We start from the raw sequence: 12,694 nt of genomic DNA, 5'->3' as shown, positions 1-12,694 counted from the left end.
AGAAGTACAGAGATGAATAGATCTACTTGCTTTGATGTGTAAAGCTCCAGCGACACCCAAGAAATTAGATCTATCTTGGACAAAGCAGCCCACTTAATTGATATTCCATCCACTAACTCAATAATTCATTTCCTTCACCACTAATGCAGATTGTTTGTGTGGTTTACCTTCTATGACTGGCCTTGCTACTCTATCAGTACCAAACAAACCTGCAACCTCTACCTCCCAGAAGGATGAGGACTTTAAGCTGAAGTCGCACAGAAAGATGTAGAGGCTGGAATCTGAAGCTAAACATGATCTGCTGGAGGAACATTTACATCAAGCTACAATCTGTGGGAGAAAAAGAATGGTCGGCATTTTGGGCATTGCTTTTCTCCCTCTGTTTTTGACCTGCTATTCCTTCAGTAGATTGTGTGAAAGACTTTAAGTTAATGGAAACACTACCACCTGTCTATTGCTCTCCATTCTGCACACTACTCCTCTTTGGAAATGTATTCAGTCCCTCATTGTGGCTGAATTCATGTCATGGAATTCCCAACACAACAAGTTGATGAGAATGCCTTCAGCAAGATTGCAGTGTTCAAAAACATGGATACCCAATTAGAGATGGGTAATAAATTGTTTTGCCAGCACTCCCAGATTCTGAAAAGATATAATATTAAAAATATTTGTCAGCAAAAATGTTGAAAGTGACTAGCATACATAGAATGTTTCCTTTAAAGAGGCCGATAACCTTGGAAAAAATTTGGATAACATTACTTAAAAAGAAATCAGCCTATGATTCAATCATTTTTGGATATAATCCCAGTAAATTTAGAAAAACATGTTGATTTTTCAGAAATTTGGTGGAACCCAATCTAAACCAGAGTTCACTGTGGATCTAAAGGGAGCTGCAATTGAATGGGCTTCAAAAGATAAATCGAGTAAGAAGAATGTTATTGAGGTAAATATTCTGGTGTTTTGTACAGTGTTCAAAGTAGCCAATCATCATCTGGCTCTTATTTTGTTATTGCTTTACTGAGCTTTATCATTTTACCTTGGTGTTTTTCATTCTCCCTTTCAAAGTATTATTACTTTGAAAGCTTACTCAACAAGTTTTGGGTCCTGGGCTGTGGTTCTATGTGAAATGATTTTCACCTCTGCTCACATTCCCCATGGGAATGTCAGTGATTAAATATTGGTGAGCAATATTTCAAATGCAAGACCAAAATCAAGACAAGTTAGAGTGTCTTTTTCAGTTTGGAATAGAATAAATAGTTGAATAATTGATATTACAGTCTTTTGCCTATTTATAGCTTCTGTAGAAACTTGGGATAAATTATTTTTTCCATGTGTTTTTAGCATTGAAAGCCAAAAATTCAAAATAGCCTTCCATTTTGAGGTTCTATAATCTGTTGTCCTTTGAGTAGAAGAAAGTAGAATTCAAACCCACAATAAAGACTAAATTTGACCCCCATATTTGTAAATTTTTAGGGGAGAACTGGATACCAATAGAGAAGCTAATGTGAACATTTAAAACTTAATTCAAATGTTCTAAATGAGTATTCCTGAATCAATTTATTTTTTTTAATTTAAACTATCATAAAATTAATTTCACCTTAATAATTTAAGCCTTGGGTATACTGGGAAAGAAGGATTTTGCATTTCTGCTAAATCCTGCTAAGTTTGTCCAATTCTTCAGAGTTGATCTTTTTCCCATTTGCATTCCACACCAGTATACCAACCAAAAGAGCAGGAGGCATCCACCAAACCAGCATAGGATTCAAACAGCAATTTATTTTTATTGAGGCTGCAATATTATCGCTGTTGAAATGTACGAGAGTAACTTCGCATATTTTAAATAAATTTCATACATTTAAGGTCAAATTGTGTCATAAATTTAAATAATGTACTCATCAAGCTCTAAAGATTTATTGTGCAATAAATTGTTAACGCCCTAGGCTGAAGTAATTTTTGGTGGGACTATACTAAATTGTCCTGTGGGAAAGACTGTTCTACTGAAATAGACATTAGTTTACAAAAGGTGATGAGATTTTAAGATTTATATGTCAAGTAGTTGAAACATAAGATGCTCTAAAATGTGCATAAAGTACTATCTTCTTGATTATATGTTTCATTAATGGAAAAAGATGCAATTTTTCAGCTTCGAACTCGTCAAGGAACAGAATTGCTGATTCAATTAGACAATGATAATTTCATCCTTGAATGGTATAAAGCTCTTGAAGAGACTATTAGTAGTCAGGTATGATTTGAATTGAAGCATTTTGCTTCCTATGTCTTTATGTAATTTTTGTTGATTTTACTGATGATTGACTGGTAAACTGTTCAAGTAACTTGAAAATTAATTGAGATTGCACAAATAACTTCATTACAGGTTGAGTCTGATGAAACTGCTGAAGATGATATGCCAGAGTCTCCAGGCACTGAAAAGCAAGATAAAGATAAAAGTAATAAAGACTTAAAGAAATCACGACGTAAGTCATAAAGTGCATGAATTTCATTCAGTTAGTTAAAATGTGTATTTCTGTTTCATCCTGCAAGATGTGATTAATTCTTGTTATTTTTGTTACAAGCAAGATTCATCATTGTATTGAATGAAATTTTTTCTAATTTTATTGAAACCTTTGCAAAGCTACTGAACAGTTTCATTTGTTATCATAACTTAAACACTTTAAATTTTAAACTCTTATTCCCATGCCATTGGATTTTGTAAACCTGTGTTCAATACATGTATATCTCATGGATATTTTTCGTCAAGAGTTTAAGAAATACTTTTTCCGTGACTAAAAGTGCAATGGCCTGCAATAATTTTTACAACAATCATGGTAAAAAAACCTCATTAACCATTATATATTTTTTCCTTTCCTAACTGTAGAGTTGTAGCAGCAATAAAAACAAAATACTCAGAAAGTATTAGTGAGGGAGAAACAAGGATTCTGTTTAGGCCGATAATCTTTCATCTGCAGTTTTTTAGTTTTCAAATTGAAGCATTAACTTTATTTGCATGAGTTTTTAATTAATGGTTTATATTGTTTCAACTCCAGAATGAAGAGAAAGTGCATATTTATGACAGTGGTCTACGAGTCTTAGACCTCCTTTACCTTTTGATATCTGCGGTTATTCATTCTCTGAAAATGAAGGCATTGTTTCAGAGAGTAGGGATGCTCCTTATGGTATTCCACAGCTTTATTGAAAATAGATTATCTGGTCATTACTTTGTAGTTTTTTGGGACTACAGGTACACAATCCTTTATCTGGAACCCTTGGGGGACAGTGTGTTCCGAATTTCAGATTTTTCCTGATTTCGGAAAGCCAGCTTTAAACCCACCCGAATTGTGCTGCCGTATCTACCCCCAACCCCTTCCAGTCATGCTGCCATCTCCCCCCCACCCCCCCCCCACCCCTCGCTCGCCCGACTCAAGCTGCCGGTTCTCACCCCCCCCCACCTGACTCACGCTGCTGATCTCCCCCAACTCGCGCTGTCGGTCTCTCCCCTCACCGTCTTACTTACGCTGCCAGTCTCCCCCCTCTCTCTAGCCCGACTTGCGCTGCCAGTCTCCCCCCTCTGCACCCACTCGACTGGCACTGCCGGTCTTCCTCCAACCCCCCTCCCCAACTTGTGCTGCCAGTCTTCCTCCCCACCTCACTCGCCCGACTCGCGCTGCCGGTCTTCCTCCCCCCCTCACCCGCGCTGTTGGTCTCCCCCTCGCTCGCCCAACTCACATTGCCGTCTCTCTCCCCACTTGCTGGATTTTAGATGTCCAGATAAAGGATTGTGTACCTGTATTGTCTATTGTATTTCTCAGTATACTTCCAGCTCAGTAGGTCAGTAGACCCAGTGCATTGTGCTGACTACCCTAGCATCAAGCATGATTTTTAATGTACAGAAGTTCTCTGTACCATGCTATCAAGTCATAGGCTGGTGAGTGGATGTCAATATGGCTCATGATTTTAGGTAGGAAACCATGTGCAGTTGTCTTACTTAAGCAGCACTCCATTTGCCTCAAATATTTCCAAATTGTTGTCTGCTATCTGCTCCAAAATGTTATCATTCAACGTATAGCATTTACAACCACTTAAACATAAGGATGCATGGAGGCAAAAGATGCAATGATGAGAAATGCAGCAAGGAAATAGCTCCTTTGACCCACTAAGCCCACATGATCAGCAACCATCACTGTACACCAAGTCTAGATTTATCCCATGTGCTTTATCAACTCTCCCCAGATTTATTTTTATTTTCCCATGAGATCTATCAATTCACCTGCACACTAGGGGCAATATTTAAAGCCCAGTGGTCATACCAACTCTCACTTGTTTGGCATACTGGAGGAAACTGGGGTGCCTGGAGGTTACTCATGTAGTCATGGAATATGAAAACTCCACGCAAGCAGCACCTGAGGTCATTATTGACTCCAGTTGCTAACATCATAAGGCCTAATGTAAAATTTCTGGATAGTTTTTTTTATCTTAAATGATAGGACGGGATAATTTCTTTTATTTCTGAATCAATAGGCAGGTATTCACAATCTTGTATTGTGTGTAAATTAAGTTAAAAACCTATTTTATTATCCTTTCTTAACAAAGCAACTGTAAAAAAAATTCCAGTTAAGTCTGATGTTTGTCTTTTTTGTTGTTTCAGCAATAAAATCTGGTAGCATAGATACTGCAGACCATAAAAAGACCAAAACAAAATTGAAAAAGTTTCTGACAAGAAGACCAACTCTCCAAGCAGTGCGAGACAAAGGCTACATTAAAGGTAAATAAAAATAAACTCTTTTTCTGAAAGAGAAGATGCCAATGCATAATTTAATTATTTTTTAAAGGATATGGGCAAAATGCAGTCAATATATTTCCTTTGATCATTGTTACACACCATGGACTTTTGCCTGTTTTTATATTAAAGTATTTCTAAACAAATTTTTTCTAATTAAACTTGAATGTTACTTGTTTCTGTTTTTAAAAAAAATCTCCAAAATAAAATTATGACATAATTTTTCTTTGAAGAAGTTGTACAGTGAGCATGCATTTTTGTATCTGTTTCATAGATAATAGGACTTAAAATTAAATTAAGTTTTTAATTTAACTTTAAATTAAACTTCAAGTATGAAACAGTTTTGGCAAGAATTTTCTGGCTGAAGCAAATGAATGTTTTTTGCATCTTTAATGAATGAATGTTGTTGGGTTCACTGCTCATATCACCATTTTGTAAAATTTTTAACATTTTGTTTGTATAGATCAAGTCTTTGGATGCAATTTAAGCAGTCTTTGTCACAGAGAAGGCACAACTGTACCTAAATTTGTGACACTGTGTATTGATCATGTGGAAAAGGAGGGTATGGTATTTTCATTGCTATTTCTTCAGAATTGTTAATACAAGCTTTCACAGCGCTTATGGAATAATTTCTAATGGATCCAGAATTTTTCACCTGATGAGGATAATAGTGCAAATTGGTAAACAATTCCAGGCAAAGTGGGTACTTTAATTTCACCCTAAATATGAACTAATCACATTTTTTGCAAAACATTAATTTTCATGTAATGAAAACATTGAGGTGTTACATTTCTGTAATTCCATCTCTGAATTTGTATTCCTCTTTATTGTATTGTTTCATCTTGTGCCATCAGGCTTGAATATTGATGGACTGTATAGAGTAAGTGGCAACCTGGCTGTTGTACAAAAGCTGCGATTTGCTGTCAACCATGGTAAGTCACGTGATGAATTGTGACCTTTATTTATAAAGTTATTTTGTATAGTTTGCAACAGAACCTGATTTTTTTTTTTATATTTGGCTAGGCCCAGACTCTGAGTCATTAGATTTTGTAAATTAATAAAATTATAACAGGGTGAAACATCAAAGCCAGACTACAACCGGTGATTTTGTTGAACTTAATCCCTGGTGTAGAATGACAATTCACAGTCTATTGCCTTTGGATGATTTTTTTCCCTTCTCTGGTCAACTGGGAATGAAAACATTTAAATTTGAGAAGTCCACCTGTAAAGCCCTGATGATAATTTTATTTAATAAATTAATTTCCATTATTTTCATGGCTCTAGCCATACAAATTGTTTATAACCATCTTTGAATCTAATGAATTGTGTAATCTATCAAGATTCATAGGATTGTACAGCATGGAAATAGGGTATTTGGCCCAGCTCTCCTTAAATCTTTATCCCCTTATCCTCAGTGACCTCAAGTTATATCTACTTCTGATATGGGGAAATGTTTCCTGCAGTGTACCCTATCTATACTCTTCATAATTTTATATAGAGCTCAGTCATGTTTCCTCTTAACCTCTTCTGCTGCAGGGAGAAATTACTTGGCTTCTCTGGTGTCCCTTCATAACTGGAACTCTCTATCTCAGGTCACAAGCTGGTAAATTTGATCTGTACCCTTGAGTTTTTCCTACAACATGGAGGGCAGAACTGCAGTCTGACTGAAGTTTTGTAAAATTAGAAAATTACTGGCCTACTTTTGTTTTCAATGTCTTGTTGGGTGAAGGCTGTATCCCAAGTACCTTCCGAGCCACATTATAGGTGCCTATCCTTTTATCCAAAATCCTTGGAACCAGACACTTTTTGGTATTTGGATTATGGAATTAAAATGGTGGCAGTACAAAATCACGCAAAACAAAGACACAAGGTGCTGGACATTGGGGGGAGGTTGCGGCAGTGCTGGGCGTTGGGGGCGGTTTGCGGCAGCGCTGGACATCGGGGGGGGGGTGGCTTGTGGCGGCGCTGGACAGGAGTGTGATGAGATAGACCATAAACGATAGCACTCTGCTTATCTTTGTACAGCTCTTGGCTTCCTCTTCTCTTCAAAGATCTCTCTTTGATCTGGTCCAGTTCATTCTGCAAGATTTGCATGGAGATTTGGACGGTGCCCAGCACCTCAGGTTCCCCATCCTTGCTGGTGGCCCGGTGAGGTCTGCCGCTGGTCACCAGCAGCTTGGCGTCGTAGATGAGGCTGTTGGTATCGGTCATGAGCTGCTGGATTGTCTAACCCAGGCGCTCGGCCTCCCACTTGTTGCTGTCCTGGGACTCCAAGTCTTTCTTCTTTCTCAGCAGCTCCAAGCTGCAAACTGGCATTTTCTTGCACACCTTCTTGGAGTCGTTCTCTCCCCCTATGGCGCCCTTCCTCTTGGGCTGAGGGGCCAAGGGCCACCCATTCTCACCATCACTCCCCTTGCCTGCATCGCTGTCACATGGGCTGGCCATGCACATGGCCAGGTGCGAAGTCAGATTGGAGTGCTGCATGATGGAGATGAGCATGCGATTCTCGTACTGCAGTTTCATCCTCACCTTGCCACTCAGTTCATTGACATACAGCCACGCCGCCTTCAGGTCCTCCTGCAGTGAGCCGGAGCACTGCCCAATTAGCTTCCAGGTGGCCAGGCCCTCCCTTCAGCACATTCAGCTTATTGGTCAGCTGCCGGTTGTGGTCTTTGATCTCACCAATGGAGTGCCACAGCAACTCCGCCTCTTCCACGAATTTCAGGTGATGGCGCAGCTCACCAGCCGAATCAGCGAAAGGTGAGCTGGGCCTGCTGGGGTGATGTTCCTGGGCCAGGCACTCCTCTCCTGCTCCTTTTCTTTCCCTTTCTGTCTTGGGTCCCAGCTGAATATGGCGAATCTGAGCCGCTGGACTTTGTTTCAGGTCCCATCTGTATATCGAGATTCGTAGGCACTGGACTTTTTTTTTCCATTGGCGCTTAGAAAGTAAGGATTCCCTAGTGTTCCACTAATTACCAACGCGAATGGACACGGGATATTCAGGTGTGAGTTGAATGTGGATTACATTGGGTCATGTTTGGTGCCAAATACAAGATTTAGTGAGCAGATGACATCCATTGGAAAAAATGTTCAGTTTTCGGTTTTTGGGTAAAAGATTAAACACTTGTAGCCTGATCTCTGTCTGATTATCCTTCTTATTAAAATGTTTCTAAAAGGCATTAAAAGCTTAAAACATTTCATATTAATCTTCACAATTCAAGATTCCTCTTTTGTCATGTAATAGTACAGAACCTGCAATATTACACAAAATTGCCTTCTGCTTGCAGTCAGACAAAGAGTCGCTATCAGAGTCACCTGACACCCCTTACAATATGAGAGAAAGAGAAGCAAAAGAGAGACCCTTCAGAGTGACAGCGTCTATGGATTCAGCTATAGTACTCCTGCAACCTCTGCAGCTGCACAGACTCCAGTTCGATTCATCCAGACCTCTGACACAATCAGGAAACCTCCAGTGCCTGAGACCTTTTAGGAGCCTTCATTGCTCTCAGCACCCTCTTGAATCCCAGCTCCAATGCCTGGTTCCCATGACCCAGTCTCCAGCAACTCACAGCCATGCGGATCCACCGACTGCGTCGCCCATAACCAGTGTGGGTCTCTCAGCCACCCCCCCCCCCCCCCACTGGTCCACCACCACCTGTAGGGTTGTTTCCTCTGTTTCTCATTCTCAGTGAGGGGTGCTCTTGCTGTTTCTAGTGGCCTGCACAAGTCCACTGCTTCCCCAGAGTCTAAAAGCCCTCGTAGTGGCTGCTGTGTACAGGCGTCACTATCTTGGGCACGGATCCTGAGGTTGCAGGATTTTAGTTTAAAAACACCATCAGTTTATTTAACAGGCTGTTCAATGTCTGTAAGGAACCACAGGCATTAGGACTGAGCAGGTAAATCTTTTGGAGCAGCGCTCTGTGTCTGCTCTTCTGGGTCTGCAGCACTGACAATGCAGTGACTCCAGCAGCACCACCATTCTTTTAGAAAAAATTAAAAAAAGTAATTAAAAAGAATTAAAGTCCTTACTGGTGTATCTAACAGTAGGAATAGCATCACCACCATGAAGTGGATTATTCCTATAGCGGCCTGGTCAGGAATTTCTAAACCTCCTTGTCAACGTTATCTACCTCAAGGATGGCATCTAAAATAACACAGGCCTCACAATGACCACTATTTAAAGAATTAATGACCATATCAGAATCATTATTTGTAAAATCATTGAAATCATAATTAAAATCCTTTATCTGACTGACTTCATTAAAATCTGTAAAATCATGGAGACAACTATCGGGGTGGCTCTTCGCGAATTTATCAACATTGCAACATTTTTAAATTCCTGTTTTAATGCCAGAATCAGAACTATTTCAATTAGTCTTCTCATCCAAACCTACCTCAGTCATCTACCTCAATATTCAAGGTGATACTTTCAATACCATCTGCTGGTAGTGAATCCACCTTAAACCTTGGAATAATAACTATACCTGCTAAGATATGTTCGAATTAGATGTTTGAGTGGCTAATATCATGTTCAATCCAGCTCAGCACTGGAGGTCCTGCCAGCAATGACTGCATTTATAGGAGGGGGTTCTTGTAGTCCACCCACACTGGAAGACCTCCCACAAACCTTTTCTTCATCATTAGCTTAACACCATAGCCCAGTTGCTTCTAACAAGATCCTCTTAGTCAACAGCTATGGAATCCCAGGGTGCACCACATCCATGACTCCGAATCTGGTGCTCATGACTAACCGCCAGTTCCAGTCACACTGTTTGGTCATGCGAGGTTGACATTCTCACAATGAACTAATCTCTGACTTGATGTCCATGCAGGGAATCATAATTACTCCCATTGTTTACCTGCATTTCATTTCTTCACTTTGACACTCACCTGTGGCATTTGCGATCCTTTGCTTTAATTAAATGATTGATTTCCCGCAATCTACACCATTTCAAAATACCCAGGCGCAATACCCATGGTCGATCTTGACACCAGTTCGAAGCCAGCTGCAAAGGCAGATAGGCACCACTGGAATGGCAGCATGCATCCAGAGTTGCCTAACTAACCAGATACTGGATAGATAAGGCCTTCTAATATGGCTGAATGTTGTCTTTAAAAGAGTATCGGGTCTGGTGTTTCACAGTGAGGTGAGTCTAGACACATGCATTACCATCACAGGTAACTTTAATGAACACACAGGAGACAAATGGGAGAATGTCAAATGGTACTCAGTTGCACATTGGACCCAGGTTGGACTCCAATACCAGTGGCTGCCAATACTCTACACGCTTATACACTCTACAGACGTGGACTTTCACTCACACTCCCGCTTGCCTGTACCAACGGGGGTGTGCCTCTCTGCAAGGCACTTCCTGCGATGTCCACAGTAGCAACCTGATGTGGATCGATCTCCGGGACTTGGACCACAAGTCACAGAGAGAGAAATGTGCTGTTTGTTGATGTTTTATACAGTTCTGATCTGTGCTTCTAGCCAATAATGACCCTAGGTGATTTAAATTAGCCAATGGCAAGGTGTGCTGGAGTCCAAGCTTGATGAACAGGTGATGTGACTTTTAAATAAGTTTAAGACAGGGAGGACACGTGACCATCTGCATTTCACAATATTCCAGACAGACAGGGAGGCCACATGTTTCTCCACAATTTACGTATAACATTAAATAAATAAAAAATAATAATTTTGAGGAAACCTGATCATTTTATTACTGCTTCTTGTTAAGCTATTGAAGGGATCTTGAGGATACAGAACAGTAAATGCTCTATTGAGACAAAATCTGCAATTTGTAATGCACTCTTGCTATGGACCCTGTATATTTGATATATCAGGTTTATGTGAAAGTTTAGCCATTCATAGTTGTTGATTTTGTACTTGGGCTGTTATCAGGATGCAATATGCATGTCCTGTGCAGAAATCAATTCCACTGGACACCTCTTGTGTTTTCATCTACTATTATTTTGGAGTTGATAGAGTGAGAACTGTCAAACCTTGCTGAAAACCCATACAAAAGATTGATTTATTCACACTGATGCTTGATTTCTTCTCAAGTAAATTAAAATAGAAATGTTTACATTTTGTTAATTGCCAGGGTTGGCAATACTGAAGTGATATGCCTATTCTGGGCATATAGGCCCTGTTGCTATAGTTTGGGATAGGTACTGTTAATAATTAAAGATATTTTAAGAGTTCCATGTTTTCAGTAGCAGATCAGTTACATCCACACTTATAATCAATAATCTTTTGATTATAAAGAAACCAATATGAAAGAAAGGAAGGTGATACTGGGAGAAATGGGCAGATGGAATCATTTGAGAGAGGGGATCCAGTGGGTAAAGTACAGTATGTGGGTAATAGGTGAATGGAACCAGGAATCTGGGAGACCAAAGATGAGTGGTGTAAGAAAGGAATGGTAATGGAAGGATCATAAGTTGTTCAGAACTTTTAGGGAAGTGGGGAAAGGAAGGAATAAGGGGGAGGGGTTACCTGAGAATTCAGTGTTCATTTCATTGGGTTGTGGACTACCTGGGTCTGAACTTAAATTTAGTATAGGCCAGACTTGATTACATAATTTAAAAAAACTAGATTTTATTTTTATATATGGCTAAATCCTCCAAAATAGTCTTTAACATACAAAGTAGTTGATTTGTACAGAGTGATTTGTTTCTAATTTTATTAAAGTGTACCTTCCTTACAGATGAAAAACTGGACTTGAAAGATAATAAATGGGAGGATATTAACGTCATTACTGGGGCTTTGAAGATGTTTTTCAGAGAACTTCCAGAACCACTCTTCACATATCATCTTTTTAATGATTTTATCAATGCCATCAGTAAGTAAAAATAATAAATGTACTGTCTCATTCTCACTTTAAAATTGTAATTTTCAGAAAATTACGATCAATTTATTTTCTACTTAAAGCATTGACATTTATGCGACCATGAAGGAAATCAATTGTTGTCACTGTTTGTTTAATAACTTTATTTTAAGACCACAAGTTCTTAGTGTTCATACCTGTTGTACTCTGTACAACAATTGATTTGTATAATAATTAAATTTAAATTCTATCTAGCAGATCCATTATTAAAAAATTCACATTCTATTCAAGTATGGTGCACACATGAAATTAAAGGTATAATAGGGTTATTCCATTAATTCCAAGAAATACCAATGAATTTCATAGTACATTGGAAGGCATTGAAGATGCCTTACAAATCTAACTTGATGCCCTCATTCCTTAATTTAAAAAAAATTACACTTCAAAATGTAGATCAGAATCAGGATTTACTGTCATGAACAAGTCCTAAAATTCGGTGTTAAGCTTTAATTGTCTCATTTTGGATAGGAACTATTTTCCGATGTACTCCAAATCTGACCATTTAATAAAACTAATCTGCTTATTTAAAGTTGATTAAAGGCGAAGTGCATTTGCTATTTGATATTTAATTTAAGATATAATCATATAAGTCAATGATTCAGCTATTTAAAACAGAAATTATACATGTAATTGAAAGACTACAGACTACCACCAGGTTCCATATCCAACATATCCTTCTATGTCATTCCTGCTACCTACTACGTTCCCATCACCAGACACACATTCCCCTCTTTGCTCCCTCCATGGCACCCTTGTCCCAACCTCTGTAACTACAGAAGATACTCTACTTGCAGCCACCCCTCCTCTCTTGCCACCATTCAGGGTCCCAAACAGACCTTCCAAGTGAATCTGCAGGGGTCATCTACTGCATCTGGTGCTCCCATTGTGGACTCCTCTACATCACATCATTAACCACTTTTGCTCTGTCCGTTGTAATAGCATGGATCTCCCAGTGGTCATTCATTTCAATTCCTGGCCCATTTCCCTGCTGGCAGATCTGTCCATGCACTGCCAGTCTGAGACCACCTGC

General features: G+C 39.2%; 1 protein-coding gene across 1 annotated transcript; it reads left to right on the top strand.

Moving 5' to 3' along the window:
- Positions 1-747: 747 nt before the first annotated feature.
- LOC138751133 (rho GTPase-activating protein 12-like) lies at positions 748-11,619 on the top strand (the record flags this gene model as incomplete). The annotated part of the gene is made up of 7 exons (XM_069913200.1): positions 748-943; positions 2,144-2,242; positions 2,375-2,474; positions 4,643-4,759; positions 5,238-5,336; positions 5,629-5,706; positions 11,485-11,619. Coding segments are annotated over exons 1-7 (748 nt in total), but the record flags the coding sequence as incomplete, so codon positions are not given.
- Positions 11,620-12,694: the final 1,075 nt, after the last annotated feature.

The sequence above is a fragment of the Narcine bancroftii genome, unplaced genomic scaffold (assembly GCF_036971445.1).
Source record: "Narcine bancroftii isolate sNarBan1 unplaced genomic scaffold, sNarBan1.hap1 Scaffold_743, whole genome shotgun sequence".
Lineage (NCBI taxonomy): Eukaryota > Metazoa > Chordata > Chondrichthyes > Torpediniformes > Narcinidae > Narcine > Narcine bancroftii.
Note: the sequence above shows the minus strand (reverse complement) of the source record. Positions and strands in the feature narration are given on the sequence as shown.